We start from the raw sequence: 18,308 nt of genomic DNA, 5'->3' as shown, positions 1-18,308 counted from the left end.
TAGAGCTCTCTGCTGCAAGAGAGAGCTCTGGTGCAACGGGGGATTTCCCGCCGAATTGTAGCTTCTTTGCAGGGTGCATCTCTTTCTTGCATTGTAGTGATACACGTTGTAAAGAAGTTCCCGCCATTTGTATTAGGATTTACACCGCGTTATTGGCCCATTCCTAATATAGGCACACGTGGCGGCTAGCGATTGGCTTGCTAGCCGTACATAAGGCTTGGGTAGCTTCCGCCCAAGCCGGAGGAGGGAGGACGAGAAAGATTCTGTGTGAAGATCTCCAAGCGCTGCGGCCCCTCGCGGACCCGGCGCGCCTCCCCTAAGCAGGCAAGAGAGGCAATAGAACCGAGTCTACGGAGCTTTCGCTTCTCGCCTCTCCCCGTCGCCGAGCGCAATCCTAGACGTATCCCTTTCCTGTAACTTCGGACCCGCGGAGCCTAAGTGACTCCGGGGAAACTTTCCGAACCCAACCGAACCGGACCCGCGGAGCCTGAACAACTCCGTGGGAGCAATCGATTTGTCAGAGTCCTCCAACGAGGGTTCAAGCGGGAGCTGTGCCTGGAAACCTGTCCAGCCTACACCGATACCATCTTTGGGTGTAAGTAAACAATCTTTTCAATCAACCATTACGCCTCCGTAACTAATTCTAACTCGCGTGCGCTAAACCGCCCCGCGGTTCTCTCCTGCCCCGCGTGCCCGGGCTGCTGGCCACAGCCCGTGTGCACCGAAGATGGGTCCGGTTCAACCCCGGTTCGCCCCCGGCTAGCCCATGGCGGCCAGAATGGGATCGGAATCACCGCCGCACATGGCGACGAGGGCGGGATCGGGGCCCGGCCTGCACACTTTCAACAGGAAATGTGTCTGCTGAGGACTCTCCCATGATGCCTTTTGTGGGCTCCACTGGATTTTCTTGGCGTATAGAATCAACCCTGCTGATTCGTGACTTAGATGGTTACTAAGCCGCAGCCACTGAGCTAGTCTGAAGTGCAGGTAGACTCACTGCGAAGGAGAAGCGGAGGAGCTTGTCCTGCCTTCCTGTTGGTAGCAGGCTGCTTGTTCTAAGACATGCTGTGGTTGATAATAGCTGCCCTGTCCCTACTGCACTCCCTCCTCCACCGTGGGGGTCTTGGTCTACCCCCACCCAAAGCCTGTACAGCTGGGCTGGTATCTCCCGCAGGCTGAGCCACAGAGGCAGTGTGATGGTATCTGTGTCTCAGACAGTGATGTCTGTGGAAACCCCTGAGCTGGTCGTGAGCGTAGCAGTTGTGTCGATCACATGTCTCTTCAGGAAGCAGTTCTGGTGCTGGGCTCACAGCATGGCAGGTTTTTGTATGGGATTGTATCCCTGTGTGAAGTGTGGGTCTGGTGACAATAATAATCTCCGGCATCTTCAGCTTCAACACTGCTGATGGTGAGAGTGAAATCAGTGCCAGGGCCACTGCCGCTGAACCGGGCTGGCACCTCTGACTCCTGTGTGGAAGCACGATAGATGAGGAGCTTTGGAGCTTGTCCAGGTTTCTGTTGGTACCAGCCTAAGCGCTGATAGCTACTATCAGTAAGACTGGAGCTGGCTTTGCACTTGATGGTCACTCGATCTCCTGGAGACACCGCCAGGGACTCTGGGGTCTGAGTCAGCACAATCTCCCCGGAGGAACCTAGAATTAGAAAAAAAATAAATACCTTCCTTCCCCAAATTAACATAGTGCCTCTAGCATCCAAGTAACCAGTCTGAGTAGACAATCTGGATGCTCTAGCAATGTTCCTTGTGTGCATTATTAAAAAATTAAGTGAGTTTGTCTCCTGGCTGAAATGCTAACATGCAGCCTTAAGTGCTTCTTTCCTTGCAGCCCTTTCTTCATTGCTCATCTAGGTTACAGCCTCAGCCCCTAGAAATCCCCAGAAAAACTTCTGGTCACTCGAATGGGCTTTGCATCTTGGTATTAGGGATTTAGTAAGTCATTTGTCTTGGTTGCAGTCCCTACCTGCCAAGGCAAAGCATTTCTTGGAGGATTTTAACGCATCAGAGAAACAATTCCTTCGGCTATTTCCTTCTGGAAAAAGGATGGTTTTGCTATACTGATGCAACTTCCCTCTGCGTTTGCTGCTTACCCTGGACCCAGAGCACCACGAGGCAGAGCAGGGGAGGCAGTGATGCCATCTTGGTACGTGTGCCTGGCCTGCACCGATCACCAGTCTGGACCAAGTGCCCTGGAGCACGTATACTGGCGCCGAGCATGAGGAGGCCATTGACGGAGTGAAAACATACAAATTTGACTCAGAGATGATTTACAAGTGATCTAAAAATCAGCTGTGAAAGGCACGTGGTGTTGAAGGGGGCAGACACCGCGGGTTCACGGGAGCCCCTTCACTTTGTGCTGAGCTGCTATTTGTCACAAGTGGGTGGGAAGAGGGTTGTGAACTCATACTTGTTTGGGCGTCAATATGTTTAATTCCTATTAGACATGTCCTGCTGGACACAATGTCACTAGGGTGATGTTCCTGTGTTAGGGGAGCCATAGGGGAAGTGACTTCCTCACTCCTTGCTCTTTTTCTTCAACTTAGAAATCTTGCATAACATAAAGAAAAGAGGAAGTTCCTGAACTTGGCCCTTCTAGAGGATTTTCCAGCCATATTGAGCATTTTTTACCTGGAAGACCCTTTCATTGCACATGGTCTTTTTTTTTGTGTGTTGTTTTGATTTTCCCACAAGCCATCTCCCAGGTGAAAAAGCAAGGCAAATGGGGCTGCCATGTTAGATCATCTTTTTCAATGATTTAGCTGGGAGTCATGAATGCTCTGAATAAAGGGGCAAGCGGTGATGAACCACAGCATTTTTGTTCCAGGCCAGGGGGAAGGAGTCGTGAATCATACAAGTAATGCCAAGTCTAGTAGCTAATCCATGATGATTTGGAATGATACAATTTCCCAGGCACCACAACTGTACGGGACACAATATAAATACCAACCCCTTCCACATTGTCATGAAAACTCCCTGATTATACTAGAGATTTCTCCACCCTCTTACCCATCTGGAGCACCTGCTCACTGGGAACTGCACCGTTGACTGGAGCATAGTGGGCTGATGGGAGATCTCTGACTCTCCAAGTGAGTGTGCAAGAAGGACACGACACAGGTAGTGTAACAGCTCCACAAAGGAAAAGACTGTTCAGAAAGTGAACTGAGCAGTGTGCCCCATTTCCTTATGGTCTGTCCCTGTGAGCAACAGATGATGACAGTGGTGACAGTAATGTTCCCCAGCATCTGAGCTGTGCAGTGTTGAGCACAGAGCAAAATGGAGGCGTTGTGAGTCCTCGATGCACAGGGAAATAAATCAGTCAGTTATGTCAATGCAGATTTGGTCATCTCAGCATCTGCTGTATAAGGACTGGTATTTTCTATGGAGAGATTTAAATACTGCACATTACAGTCAGTAGACTTAAGTCTGATCTCAGTTTACTCATTAACATTGTTGAAGTGAGGTCTGCATAACGCCCCAGGACAGTTACTTGTATCCTGCAGAGGATTTGCATAGTTAGACCATGCAAAACATTTTAAATTTTTGTGTTTTCCATCTTGATGGTGTGCCGCCAGCATTTCCAATGCCCCAGTTAATAAAGTACAGGCTGCCATCTCTTGGGCATAGTGTAGAAGTTGATTATCATCTGGCGTGCTAGTTTAACTCTAAGGTTAACCACCTTTTCCAACATGTACCTATTCTAACAGGTGTGGTTAAGTGATGTGTTAATTAAAATGTGGGGTTCATGAATTTATCTCCCTGATCTATACCTGACATCCTAGTTATGAAGATATGGAAAACATGATATCAGGCCTTTTTCTCTTGCTACTGTAATTTATAGTAGACAGTACCACCTGCCACTGTTAACCCCGAATGCTGGGTGGCAGTTGTATAACCTGGCCACCTCGAGGGTGCCAGTGGCTTTGGGGAGAAGAGCAGCTTGGAGGGAAGTGCTAGTTTTAGCCCTGGCAGAGCGAATGCCACCAAAGAGTTGTGGAAATGAGGTCCACTCCATGATCAGGTAGACTGGGCTCTTGAACCTTGGTCAGAAGCCAGTCCAGGAGCAGAGTCCTGTCCACACTTGCAAAGGGGATGTTTTTAAACCATGCAAATGGGTATTAAGCTTGGGGCATAGGTGAAATCAGTGGAGAAGCCCCTGTTTAATGCAGAGAACCAGCATGCTCACACTGCCAATAGCCTTGCGTCAAATGCGTTACCTCACCTAGAGTGCTAGTATCATGTATATCATTGTGCATCCTAGGGTCTGAATCATGGGCCAGGACCCCATTGTGTTGGGGGAAGTGTATGACCATGGATCATATAGACAGGACTTGTCTGAAAAAAACCTACCCTTGAAGTATAAGACAAGGGGCAAGAGGGATGCACACAGATGAATGAAGGAGGAGACGGGATCACCATGATGATAGTAGCTAGCCTAATGGGAAGAAGTATTGGCAGGCTTACCAAAGTGCTGTTTGTGTGGAGTCATTGGATGGGGGCTTCTCCTGAGAGTGAAGGGCAACTGAGAGGAGAACGGGAAGGGAAGAGCAGCGGTAGAGCGCGCCCAGAGGTGGAGCTGCTGAACGGATGGAGAGAAAGTGGAGGAAGCAGCTGTGAACTGCATGGGCAGGTTTTTGTTGTAGTCTGAGTGAAGGCTGTGGTGGGTCTGGTGAAAGTAATAATCCCCGGCATCTTGAGCTTCAACACTGCTGCTGGTGAGAGAGAAGTCTGCTCCAGACCCTCTGACACTGAACCGGGCTGGGACTCGTGATTGCAGAGGAGGAGATGCAGATGGCAGACAGAGGAGGAGCTTAGGAGCTCGTCCAGGTCTCTGCTGGTACCAGGCTAAGTATCCATTTCCTGAGTCGGTAAGGCTGGAGCTGGCTTTGCACAGGATCAGGGCTCCTTTGTGGTAGATACCAGCCAAGCCCACAGGAGCACGCGCTCCTTGTTTTGCATTTTGTATTTTAATGGCATTTTCCAACTGTAAGTGGGTTGAAGATGGGTAGGTGTCAGGTTTGACTGGGAGCATTGGTCCCAGGTCATTACCAATGCCTGGATGCTAGTTTGAAGGTAATCTACTTAGTCTCAGTATTGCATACGAAATCTCCCTGTGATGCCATGGATATTTTGATTTCCCCTGTTGCAGGCCGTTAGGACCACCTCTTTATGATCGAAGAAGCATTGTCTGCCTCTCTTGAGGACCTGCTTAGAAACCCTGTATAATAAGAGATGCATTGTTGTAACCTTAGCTGTGAATCTCCAACAATACGTAGTCTTGGCCTGAGCATGGGGTAATGGTTTCTGAACTTGCTGGCCTGAGGTTAGATGCCAAATTCCATATTTAAACACCTAAAATTGGCCTGATTTGGGGACCAAGGCCAGCCAGAAGGAAGTACAGAATAAGGAGACTTGTGTGAAATACTAAATGCTACACACGTGCAGGCTTACCTCCCAGAATTAGGAAACAGGTGACTGAATCCTGCCATCACAAGTTGGGTATATATTGGCAGTAATAATCTCCTACAAACTCAGCCTGAACCCCGTTGATTGTGAGATGGACTCAGTTCCAGATCCACTGCTATGGGCCGGGGCTGGCACGCGGAGAAGCCCGGTTGATAGGAAGTTTGGGCACATCCAGATTTCTGGTGCAGAGTTAGTAGCATTTATACCAGAAGACAACTTCTGCAATCTTCTTGCTATGGTGAGCTCTCTGAGGAAGGGGAGCTATACGTGAAAGTTTCTGTCTTCCTTCCTTTTGCTCTTACTTGAGTTCCCATTTCGGGAGTTTTTCTGTAACCCAGAGAATGGACAAATGTTCTTGACCAAGGCTTTACTAAAGGCTGGAAATCTGTTTGTAAATAAGGTTCTTCATGAAAATGTAGCACAAAGATGGTTCTTTTCTTTATACCTCTTGCACAGCATCTGTTCCTTTGATAAATAAGTTGGAAAAAAACCTCAATGTTGCCTGATCAGAACTTTTTTTTTCCCCATGGATTTCTATGGGGTTTTGGATATTGTCCACCTCTGACCACATGGGAAACGCATAACTACCCATTTGGGATTTGGTTATCTCAAGCTAAGAATCTGGGGATGAGTCGTGATCCTACACACCTGGTGTTTACCACAAGCTGCTGTATTACAACGTTCGACTATCGAGGTTCATGGTTCGGTCACTCTGACAGAGCAAAAAGCAACGTGCTATAATACTGGCCTACTATGGAGTCCGCATACAAAACTCTTGCTATGACTATTAAGCAAAGCCCTTACTATTACAACAAGAGAGGTCTGAGTGGCCTGATTTATTCAAGTCGGGGATTTGAGCAGCTCAGGGATGTCATTCAGGACCAAAAGATGCAAACTTGGTTAGATATGAACATTTCCATCCCGTCTGAAGAGGTTCAGAGTAGAGTGGACAGGTGCCTGGGCATAGGAGGGTGAGTTCAACCCAAGTTTAACAGATCAACCCAGGAGGCTGTGTTAGCAGGTGGCTTGTTCTTGCTCTCACTGCTTGCTTCTGCTGTGGAAGTGCCAAACAGACTCCATTCGAGTCAGGGCCTGAACGTGGTAAAGGCTGCACAAAAACATAGGAGCACCCAGTCCTTATTCCTTGCATTGCATTGACATAGCATTTTTCAGCACTGAGTGAGCTAAGGAGGAATGGGTGTTGGGGTAGAAAGGAAATTATTCCCATCTGTGCACCGATGCCTGAATACCAATTTCCATTTAATTAGCTTAGTTTTTGTGCAGATAATGCTGTGACTCTCCTTCCTAGGGGAACACTGCAGTGCAAAACTCTAGCTCTGGCCTTGTGGCTTTTTTCTGCTGCTTTGAGTCGACACTTTAGCCAACCTGTTTAATGCACTCAGACTTGTGGAGACCTTAAATCTGAATTTTTGGATGGTTTCTAGTACCTCATACAAGAAGGGCAAGGACTTCTGATCCTCAGGGTCTAAAAGGGACAGTCTCAAGTCCAAAGGAAAGTCTTGTGGTGCCATCTCATGGCTGATATTTGTGTTTACAGAAGATTTAGAGCTGACTGGACTGTTTCTCAAACAGGACAAACTTGGTATAACCATTTCTCTATTTTCCAATTGCTATGCCAATATTTCCTAACTGATTTGCTTTATACTCACACCATTTTCCCTGTTGGGGGAAAAAAGTTGTGGGCATTTTGTTTTTCATGGAACCCTTCTGATTTTGTTTTTAATGGAGAAAGAGGATATTTCATACAAAAATTACCCAATTCATATCTTCTCATCTGTTCTGAATTGTTTCCTGAGCTTATGTGTAAGGGTGTCTGCTGTGCAGTCTTCTTGGCATGTGCAGAAGTAGGACTTCCACCAGGAAGCAGAGGTGGCTTGGGTTGCTCTGGTATTTTAGTGGTTAAGCAGGAGTGTATAGATCTCTCCCTTGGGTCCGCAAGTCTGTTGTGCTATCTGACCCTAAAGCCCTGAATCTCCATTTACCCTGTATATCACATGAAGGACCTATGCTATACTGTCCATTTGATAACCTGTAAAACAGTTTACATTTCTTTATCTTGCTCTGTCCCTTGTGGCTTCACTTTCTCTCAACCCAGGTCCCCAGGCACCTGAGAAGTAGACTGGGGCCAGGTCTGATCTAAGAGCACTTCCCCGGTGTAGTTACATTAGGATGCTGTGCAAACAGAGAGAAACCATTGCAGATGCAGGCGCTATTAGCAGTGAGGCTGCAGAGCATCTTTGTACTGGTGTGAGTGTCTCCCTTGCAATCACATCGCATAGGTCACAAGTCGCATCTCTGTAGACTAAGCAGCCTGGCTATGCCAACAACGCTGTGCTGGAGAGAGCTGGGAGATGGCAGTGGGGTGTTTAGAGTGACAGAGCCCAATCTGAGTCTTTTGCAGTGTGTAACGGTACCGGCAACGCCTGCTCTGGGCAGGTTGGAAATATGCAAAATTCTCCCATGGAAATATGAGAAACAACGTCCTGTAAGTGTATCTCCCTGGGCCCAAGCAGGGGCTGCAGCTACCATGTGGTGTACAGCCCCATCAACTCCCTTACAAGCCAACTTGCTCTTGGATAACAATCCTGTGTGTGTGCGACTTGATTTTTAATTTTCCCCAGGATTTCATTCCCTCCCTGCAGAAGTCCAGGGCATGCTCAATGCAACCATCCATCCTACTGAAGTCCCCCAAAAACAGCAGTTTAGTGGTACATGTGTTTTGTGAATGTGTCTAGCTCTTTCATGCCGAAAGGATTTGGGGATAGGGAGAGGGGAGAGAGGAGGATGGGAATCTCATTGAGAAGAAACCCAGAGTAGTGGCTTGAATGACTAAGTATAAAAGAAGAAATCGTCTGAGGAAAGCAAGTATTTATGTTCTTGAGGTGCAGTCAGCCTGCTGGAAGAAACTCGTTGCAGGGTGAGAGATGCAGAGACCAGTCCCACAAGGTAGAAAAGGGAGACCCAGGTAAAGCAACTCCTACCACAACCTCTCCGAGATGAAACAATACCCCATCTTCTGCACCTTCCTCTCTCCAAAGTGTCCATGCCCCTATTCCTTCTTGCATGGATCGGAGAGAGGGTGTGTGTGCCTCCCTGTTACCCTGCTAATGGCATTCAATGCATCTGCTGTGTTGGATGACAAGAGCATCGTGGACTTTTCTGTTGCTGCCTCTGCAGCCGTCCCAACCAAGAGCCAGACCTCCCTGCAGCAGCGCCGCTTGCAGAGCCCCAGGCTGGCCCTGCCTGCCACGGTGTTGGCGGCATGGGGAGGAAAAGGAATTGCTTGGTTTTCAGGGTGCAAATAAATGTTATGCTAGAAGAAGAAATGAACCCCTAGTTCAGGCTGGCTGAAAAGTCTGAGAAGCAAACTCCCCTGGACCGCACACCGGGGCTGATCTGTCCTGCAGGCTGGGCAGCAGGGGCAGCGTGACGGTATCTGTGGCTCAACAAGTGACGTGTTTGGGTCCTGGGGAAACCCCTGAGCTGGTATTGAGTGTAGCAGTTGTGCCGATCACGTGTCTCTTCAGGAAGCAGCTGTGGTGCTGGGCTGCGCAGCAGGGCAGGTTTTTGTATGGGTTTGTATCACTGTGTGAGGTGAACTTTTGTACTGCTGACAGTAATAATCTCCAGCATCTTCAGCTTCAACACTGCTGATGGTGAGAGTGAAATCAGTGCCAGAGCCACTGCCGCTGAACCGGGCTGGGACTCCTGATTGCTGGGTGACAGCATCATAGATAAGGAGCTTTGGAGTTTGCCCAGGTTTCTGCTGGTACCAGTGTAAGCCCTGATAGGTACTCCCAGAGCTACTATAAGTAAGGCTGGAGCTGGCTTTGCACTTGATGGTCACTCGATCTCCTGGAGACACCGCCAGGGACTCTGGGGTCTGAGTCAGCACAATCTCCCCGGAGGAACCTAGATGTAAAAACAAAACAAAACACAAAACCCCCATAAATTCAATTAACATAGTGCCACCTGCAAGCCAAGTAACCAGTCTGACTAGACAATCTGGATGCTTTACCAATGTTCCTTGTTCCTTCTGTTATTACAGAATTAAGTGAGTTTGTCTCCTGGCTGAAATGCTAACATGCAGCCAGAAGTGCTTCTTTCCTTGCAGCCCTTTCTTCATTGCTCATCTAGGTTACAGCCTCAGCCCCTAGAAATCCCCAGAAAAACTTCTGCTCGCTGCAATGCACTTTGGATCCTGGTATTGGGGATTAAGTCAGTCTTTTGTCTTGGTTGCAGTCCCTACCTGCCAAGGCAGTGCATTTCTTGGAACATTTTCAAGCATCAGAGAAACCTAATTCCTTGGACTTTTTTCCTGGAAAAAGGATGGTTTTGCTATAATGACACAACTTCCCTCTGCGTTTGCTGCTTACCCTGGACCCAAAGCACCAAAAGGCAGAGCAGGGGAGCCAGTGAGACCATCTTGGTACATATGCCTGTCCTGGCACCGATCACCATTTGGTACAAACTGGCCTGGAGCACTTATACTGGCGCCGAGCATGAGGAGGGCGTTGACTGGGTGTAAAACATGCAAATTTGGCTCAGAGATGATTTGCAAATGATCTAAAAATAAGCTGTGAAAGGCACGTGGTGTTGAAGGAGGCAGAGACAGCAGGTTCACGGGAGCCCCTTCACTTTGTGCTGAGCTGGTATTTGTCACAAGTAGGTGGGAAGAGGGTTGTGAGCTCGTACTTGTTTGGGCGTCAATATGTTTAATTCCTATTAGACATGTCCTGCTGGACACAATGTCACTAGGGTGATGTTCCTGTGTTATGGAAGCTATAGGGGAAGTGACTTCCTCACTCTTTGCTCTTTTTCTTCAGCTTAGAAATCTTGCATAACATAAAGAAAAGAGGAAGTTCCTGAACTTGGCCCTTCTAGAGGATTTTTTAGCCATATTGAGCATTTTTTTCACCTGGAAGACCCTTTCATTGCGCATGGTCTTTATTTTATTTGTGTCTTGATTCTCCCACATACCATCTCCCAGGTGAAAAAGCAAGGCAAATGGGGCTTTCAGGTTAGATCATCTTTTTCAATCATTTAGCTGGGAGTCATGAACGCTCTGAATAAAGGGGCAAGAGGTGATGTCCCTCAGCATTTTTATTACAGGCCAGCAGGAAGGAGTCGTGAATCATACAAGTAACGCCAAGTCTTGTAGCTAATCCATGATGATCTGGAATGATACAATTTCCCAGGCACCACAACTGTACGGGACACAATATAAATACAACCCCTTCCACATTGTCATGAAAACTCCCTGATTATACTAGAGATTTCTCCACCCCTTACCCATCTGGAGCACCTGCTCACTGGGAACTGCACCGTTGACTGGAGCATAGTGGGCTGATGAGAGATCTCTGACTCTCCAAGTGAGTGTGCAAGAAGGACACGACACAGAGTGTAATAGCTCCACAGAGGAAATGACTGTTCAGAAAGTGAACTGAGCAGTGCCGCCCCATTTCCTCACAGTCTGTCCCTGTGAGCAACAGATAATACTAGTGGTGACAATAATGTTTTCCAGCATCTGAGCTGTGCAGTGTTGAGCGCAGAGCAAAATGGAGCCTTTGTGATTCCTTGTTGCCCAGGGAAAAAAAAAGTTGGTCAATTATGTCAATGCAGATTTGTCATCTCAGCATCTGCTGTATAGGGACTGGTATTTTCTATGGAGACATTTAAATACTGCACATTACAGTCACTAGTCTTCAGCCTGATCTCAGTTTACTCATTAACATTGTTGAAGTGAGAACTGAATAATGCCCCAGGACAGTTGCTTGTATCCAGCAGAGGATTTGCGTAGTTAGACCGTGCAAAATGTTTTCTATTTTTGTATTTCCTGTCTTGATGGTGTGCCGCCAGAATTGCCAATGCCCCAGTTAATAAGGTACAGGCTGCCATCTCTTGGGCATAGTGTAGAAGCTGATTATCATCTGGTGTGCTAGTTTAACCCTAAGGTTAACCACCTTTTCCAACATATACCTAGTCTAACAGGTGTGGTTAATTGATGTGTTAATTAAAATGTGGGGTTCATTAATTTATCTCCCTGATCTATACCTGTCATTCTAGCTATAAAGATATGGAAAACGTCAGATCAGGCCTTTTTCTCTTGCTACTGTAATTTATAGTAGACGGTACCACCTGCCACTGTTAACCCCGAATGCTGGGTGGCAGTTGTATAACCTGGCCACCTCGAGGGTGCCAGTGGCTTTGGGGAGAAGAGCAGCTTGGAGGGAAGTGCTAGTTTTAGCCCTGGCAGAGGGAATGCCACCAAAGAGTTGTGGAAATGAGGTCCACTCCATTATCAGGTAGACTGGGCTCTTGGACCTTGGTCAGAAGCCAATCCAGGAGCAGAGTCCTGTCCACACTTGCAAAGGGGATGTTTTGAAACCATGCAAATGGGTATTAAGCTTGGAGCATAGGTACAATCAGTGGAGAAGTCCGTGTTCACTTCAGAGAACGAGGGTGCTCAGACTGCAAGTAGTCTTGTGTCAAATGCGTTAGCTGTCCTAGAGTGCTATTATCATGTATATCATTTTGCGTCCTAGGATCTGAATCATGGGCCAGGACCCCATTGTGTTGGGGGAAGTGTATGACCATGGATCAAATAGACAGGACTTGTCTGAAAAAAACCTACCCTTGAAGTATAAGACAAGGGGCAAGAGGGATGCACACAGATGAATGAAGGAGGAGACGGGATCACCATGATGATAGTAGCTAGCCTAATGGGAAGAAGTATTGGCAGGCTTACCAAAGTGCTGTTTGTGTGGAGTCATTGGATGGGGGCTTCTCCTGAGAGTGAAGGGCAGCTGAGAGGAGAACGGGAAGGGAAGAGCAGGGGTAGAGCGCGCCCAGAGGTGGAGCTGCTGAATGGATGGAGAGAAAGTGGAGGAAGCAGCTGTCCATGCAGTTCACAGGTTTTGGTGTGGTCTGAGTGAAGGCTGTGGTGGGCCTGGAGACAGTAATAATCCCCAGCATCTTTTACTTCAACTCTGCTGCTGGTGAGAGAGAAGGCTGTTCCAGACCCTCGGACGCTGAACCGAGCTGGGACTCGTGATTGCAGAGGAGGAGATGCAGATGCAGACAGAGGAGGAGCTTAGGAGCCTAAGTATTCATTTCCTGAGTAGGTAAGGCTGGAGCTGGCTTTGCACCAGATGGCGATTCTGTCTGCTGGGAAAGGCCCCAAAGACTGTGGCATCTGAGACAGTACCGAGTCCCTGCTGGCTTCTGAATTCATGAGCAAAAAATATAATTCACTGTATGAAGTAGACAACTAATTTGAACTGCATTATGGTTGTTTAAATATTCCCATTTGTACCTTTGTCAAGTTACTGCAGCTCATTAACTGACCCTGGCTGGAAATATTAAACTCATGTTACATCTCTTTTTCCCTTGCTCACAACCTCCTTCGTTTAGCAGCAGTTTAGAAGTAGTCAGTATTTTCTGAGCCTGGTGATGTATGAAGATAAATCATGCCTTGTTGTAGGAGCTATTTATATCCAAATGTTTTTGGTTGGCTCCATCTCTGACCTTATGGCAGAGCTCCCTTTTCCTGTCTGGGATTTCACAATGTCTGGAACAAAAGGTTTGTGGCCCTTTTGCTGTTATTGCAGCACAAATAGTAATAGTGAGAAAGCCAGTGCCCTCTTGGCTTCTTGCTTATCCTGGGTCCAGAGCACAACCAGGCAGATGAGCTGAGCCGGGGAGATCATCATGACGCGTCTGGCACCCAGCACTGATCATCCAGCCCAGAAGAACTGCACCAAAGCATTTATAAGAGCTTAGGGAAGCAGGGAAATCTCCGTGCCTGTGAACTATGCAAATCTGGGTCAGAGATGAACGTCCGTTGCTGAGCCATGTCGTGGGCAAAGGGGAGGGAGCCCTGTGATGGCAGCCAGCTCAGTCCCTGGGGATGGGCTCGCAGGGCATGTGCCAGGGCTGGCACTAATGGTTCTCAGCTGATGGTTTTTGCCTCAGGGCTGGTTGGTGTCAGTGCTATGTAGCTGCAAATCAGCTTGGTTTTTATTCCTTTTCCTTTGGCCCCTGAAATTAAGTGTCAACAAGAAAGCTGAGTTTTATAGAAACCAGTGATTGTTTTTTGTGCTAAGCTAAACCTCCTCCCTCCCCTCAAATCTACAAATATTGTAGCACACATTTTACTTGAGGGCTTCATAACAGAAGAAATGGATGTTCGGGCCTAGGACTAGGCACTGTGAGCAGAAGGAAGAGGAGGAGCTGACAGCCATATCCCCCTTCATGCCACGCCTCAGTGTTTGGGCATGTGGGAGGGTGAGGACTGGTGCCTTTTGCTGCAGGAGATCTGCACCCATGTTTCCCACAAGGCAGCTGTACTGATGATTTAAGTATTTAATACAAACAGGAGCAGCATTAGCAAGGTAGTCTTAGAGGGACTGCTAGGAGCAGGGGCGGCCAGCCTGTGGCATGGGTGCCACAAGTGCCAGTCAGCCTGTGTGTGACATGTGGCAGATCAGGGAGGGGGCAGGCAGCACAGTGGCAGATAGGACAGGGAGCAGAAAGCAGTGTAGCAGATCAGGTGGGAAACAGAAAGCAGAGCAGCAGATTGGGCAGGGAGCAGGGCAGGACGGAGAAAGCATAGCAACAGATCTGGGAGGGGAAATGGATTGGAGGGCCACTTAGACGGGGGCTAGGGCTAAATTGTGGCACTCCTGTTGTGAGAAGTGCAGGTTCAACTCCACTTTCAGCTTTCAGCTGAGAGCGTCCGTGTTCCCAGAGTGCCTTGTCCTCGGGTGCTCAAGCGGGAAGAGGCAGGACCAGCCCTGCTGGTGGGTTTTAAACTCGGCTTTTAGGTTTTCCTCTATGGACAATGCTGTTCAGAAAATCCAGCCTGAATTAAAAAGCAGCTGAGGACCAAACCAAACTGTACATTTGTTGAAGTAACTAGTCCCCCATGCTATTCCCTCCACCCATCCATCCAGATTAAGACCACATCCCATGTTCCCTGAAGTGAAAGAGACTCTTTCCATTGAGGGTCAGTGAGTTTTTTAGATCAGACTTTCAGTGCTTATCCTTCCTCGTCTTATTTCTGCGGTGCTAACATGGGAATTTAGGCAGCGCTTTTGTTCTGATCTAATTTTAATTATTCATACGTTTCTCAGCCCCACAAGTCTCTGAAGTAATGTTGCTTTGAAATAGAGGGCTCCAAGGTTTGCATCACTCCTGAAGTCATGCTTGGCCTTTACTCCACTGTGCTTCTAGGTTTTTCAAACTGTGTCAGCAGCAGCTATAACTTGCTGCATCCTACCTTCTCTTACTTTAATTCAGGGGTGGCCAATCTGTCACATGTATGCCACAAGTGGCCAGGCAGCCTCTGTATGTGGCATGCAACAGATGAGGGAGGGAGCACAGTGCAGATAGGACAGGGAGCAGAAAGCTGAGCAGCAGATTGGGGAGTGAGCAGAGGGCAGGGAAAAAGCAGAGCAGAAAAAACAAGGGAAGGAGATGGGAGTGGCACTCAAGGCAGGGGGAGAGACTCACCTTGTGGCCCTTGCTTATCTACTTATAACCTGAGTCCAGAGCACTGACAGGCAAGTTTACTGAGCCAATGATCCAGTTTGTAGCCGTATTGGTCTAGAGGCGAAAGGAATTAGTGGTAGAGGTGATATCTACTCGTGATAGCTTTTATAAGGCCAACTAGATATTTGCATAATACATTAAATCTTTATTTGCAGGCAAGAAGGGTGCCTCTATCCAAAAGCTTGCAGATAAAGACTTTTTTCCTGAGCATCTAGTTGGTTGAATAGAAAGTATCTCCTCTACCACAAGTTCTGATTCCTGCGCCAATGAGATTTTCCTGATGTTTCTGAGCTGTCCAGTGCTGATCAGTAATCACAGGGAGGAGAATGCAACCCTCATAATTATTCATTGCGGCAGAGAAAGATCAGTCAGCTATATTTATGTAAATCATCTCATCTCAGTATCTCTAAAATATGCTTGATCCAGATATAGATGATAATGAGGATGACATTTATGGCAACATGTCATGAATCAAGCCTGGAGCATCTGCAATTCTGAGTGCAAAGTGCATTAAAGGAAATGCAGAAAGAAAAGTCATTGTGCTCAGTCTAAATTTAGGGGTGTGTGTGTGTGTGTAAAAGAAGCTGTAACACTAACTGCATTAGCTTTCCCTTACTGCATCCACATTCAGGGGTGACCAACTTGTGGAAGTGTACTATGAGTGGCATGGGAGTGGCATGTAGGAGATCGGGGAGGGAGCAGGGTGTAAAGCAACAGAGAAGGAGGGGAAAGCAGAGCAGCAGTCTGACAAGCAGTCGGAAGGCAAGGCAAGGAAGGAAGCCAGAGCCTATATGTGTATGTGTACACACAGTCACACATGGGAAGGAGATATGGGAGATACAAGTAAAGATCTAATGGAAAATCAACATTTGTCTAGTCTCTGAATGTCACTGATATTGTAAGGGAGGTTGCCATTCCCTGGTTTCTGCAAGTAGCCTGTGTGTCTCAGTCTGTTGCATAACTGGATGAGTCGGGTCTACAATGCAGTCGAGGGTGAAGCTGGGACTGGGCCCACTGGGTGTACATTATTGTTATGGTCTTGGGAAAGAGCTGTAGAGGAGGGATGTTGGGATGGGACAGGATTGTGTTGCTAAGAGGCAAAGGAGATGAAAGCCAGCTCCAGGCTTCAAGCTTCATAGGGATTCAGTCTCCTGGAAACATCAACAGGATTTCTGGAGCTGGAATAACCAGTGTGCCTGGCACAGCCTTGTTGTTCCCAAGGGACCTCTCACAGTTATGCCAGCCACAGCGTGCAGTGAAGACCTGCTTTTAGTAGTTATCTGGCTACATCCCAAATTACAGATCCTGATCTGAGCCACAGAAGCATTAAACCATAACACTGATTTCTGCTCCAATGCCTGGGGGACTGTCAGGCCAGGTGGAATATGCAAAACTCTCCAGTCAACATGCAGTGGGCAAGGGAGATCCATTGTGAAATGCATCCTGTGGGGTGCAGCAAAGCACCACAAACCCTGGGGTGTCCACAACCCTTGATCTTTGCATGCATCTCTTCAAACAACTGGGCCATTAGCTGGAGGACCAGTGGGTGATTGTTAGGGATCAGGGCATGGGTGATCTTGAAAGGAAAGTCCAATGAGGCTGCCAGCATCTCCATGGCACGCAGCCAGTTGTGAGAAAGCCATTCAGTTCCTCAGATGCCAATCTGTGCCTGCTGGGATGTAGAGTCCCTCTTCTCCCAGGTTTAAATGAATGTATTGATGCCCCAGCAGGATAAGAGTTTATTCAATGCAGTTCATGAACAAGTGAAAAGACAGAGATAGGCTACAGTGTGTGTATATATGTGTGTGTGTGTGTGTGTGCATATACATATATATAGATATGTGTGTATATCTATTATAAAATAACTCATAAAATATCTCATATAATAACCGCAACTGTAAATGCTGATATTGTGGCCCTCGGTGACAGGGTCAGCCTTGGGCAGTAGAACATGGGAGTGCTCATCGATATGAGAGGTGAAAGACACCGAGATGGGGCAGGGCTTGAACCTCCAAGGGGGGAACCATGTCTATGAAGCCACCCCTGCTGTGTTCAGAAGGATCCCACTACATTTTACTCACAGGCCCAAGGTAGATGTGGGGGCTGGAGGGAGAAAATCGGGTTCTGTGTACATACACCTGAGCTGTGGATGTGATGTTTATAAAGCATTGAGGAAAAAAGTGTTTTCAGGTCTCGAGCTGCAAAGTCCCATCATCTATGAAAATGGCACCTAGGTCAGCTGAAGTGAAAACCCTGGTATTTGGAAACAAGTGCTTCTAGACTGTGGGCAGTCAGAGAGCTTTTGTTGGATCTGAATGAATTCTAGTCATCAAGGCCGGATGAACTTCATCCCAGGGTCCTGAAGGGGCTGGGAGAGGGGATCTTGGAGCCCTTGGCAATGATTTTCATGAAGTTGTGGAAGATGGGCAGGTACTAGAGGGCTAGAAAAGGACCATTGTAGTGCCCCTCTTTAATAAAACAAAAAAACAAACAAAAAAACAGTCGGGAAGCGTGAACTGAGGAACTACAGAAAGGCTAGCCTAATCTCAGTACCTGGGAAGTTATTGGAGCATATCCTAAGGAAGGCTATTAGAAAGCATCTGGAGGAGGAAAGGCTGATTGCAAGCAGCCAACATGGATTCATGAAAAACAATTTGTCAAACGAATCTGGTCTCCAGTGATTCTGGAGTCTGAATCAGAGAAATGAACTGCTCAGAGTCTGACTATGCACCAAATTATAACTAACACAGACCATCCATCCACCTTATTGTTCCAGTTACAATTCAGCTCTGCATCTAAGTCTAGTGCTCTCTCCCCCATTTTCTGGTTTGGTTTTAGGAAGGGCATATTTTTTCCCTTTGAAAGGAAGTTGGTTAGTCTAGAATATGATGACCTTGACCTGGTCATCCCCTTATGAAATGTGAGAGGAGAATCCAGCAATCCAGGGAAAGACCCAGGGGATTTAATACCTTTAAAAGCCTCAAATCAAAACTGCACTGACAATAATCGAGTTGCATTGCATATACAAAAATTTTGCCTGTGTACAAGGGTAACAGCAGTCCCCTATTAGCTGCTAATCAACCCTTTTATCACCTATCTGCTCTTCTTTTTTCCTTGCCTCACTGAGTTGATACTGGAATGGACAAGAAGGGGAGGCAGCTGTCCAGTTAGTGGGTCGTACTATGTAAGTACTTGAGATGTGTTTTCAGGGCTCCTCCTTCCCTACACCCTGGTCCAACACACTCCCTAAAGGTGT

General features: G+C 47.4%; 1 gene segment (V, D, J or C); it reads right to left on the bottom strand.

Moving 5' to 3' along the window:
- Positions 1–356: 356 nt before the first annotated feature.
- LOC132248477 (Ig kappa chain V-III region VH-like) lies at positions 357–2,155 on the bottom strand (the record flags this gene model as incomplete). The annotated part of the segment is given in 3 exon segments: positions 357–385; positions 1,347–1,652; positions 2,107–2,155. Coding segments are annotated over 3 exon segments (384 nt in total), but the record flags the coding sequence as incomplete, so codon positions are not given.
- Between the last annotated feature and the right edge of the window lie 16,153 nt (positions 2,156–18,308).

This window comes from Alligator mississippiensis, chromosome 2 (assembly GCF_030867095.1).
Source record: "Alligator mississippiensis isolate rAllMis1 chromosome 2, rAllMis1, whole genome shotgun sequence".
NCBI lineage: Eukaryota > Metazoa > Chordata > Crocodylia > Alligatoridae > Alligator > Alligator mississippiensis.
Note: the sequence above shows the minus strand (reverse complement) of the source record. Positions and strands in the feature narration are given on the sequence as shown.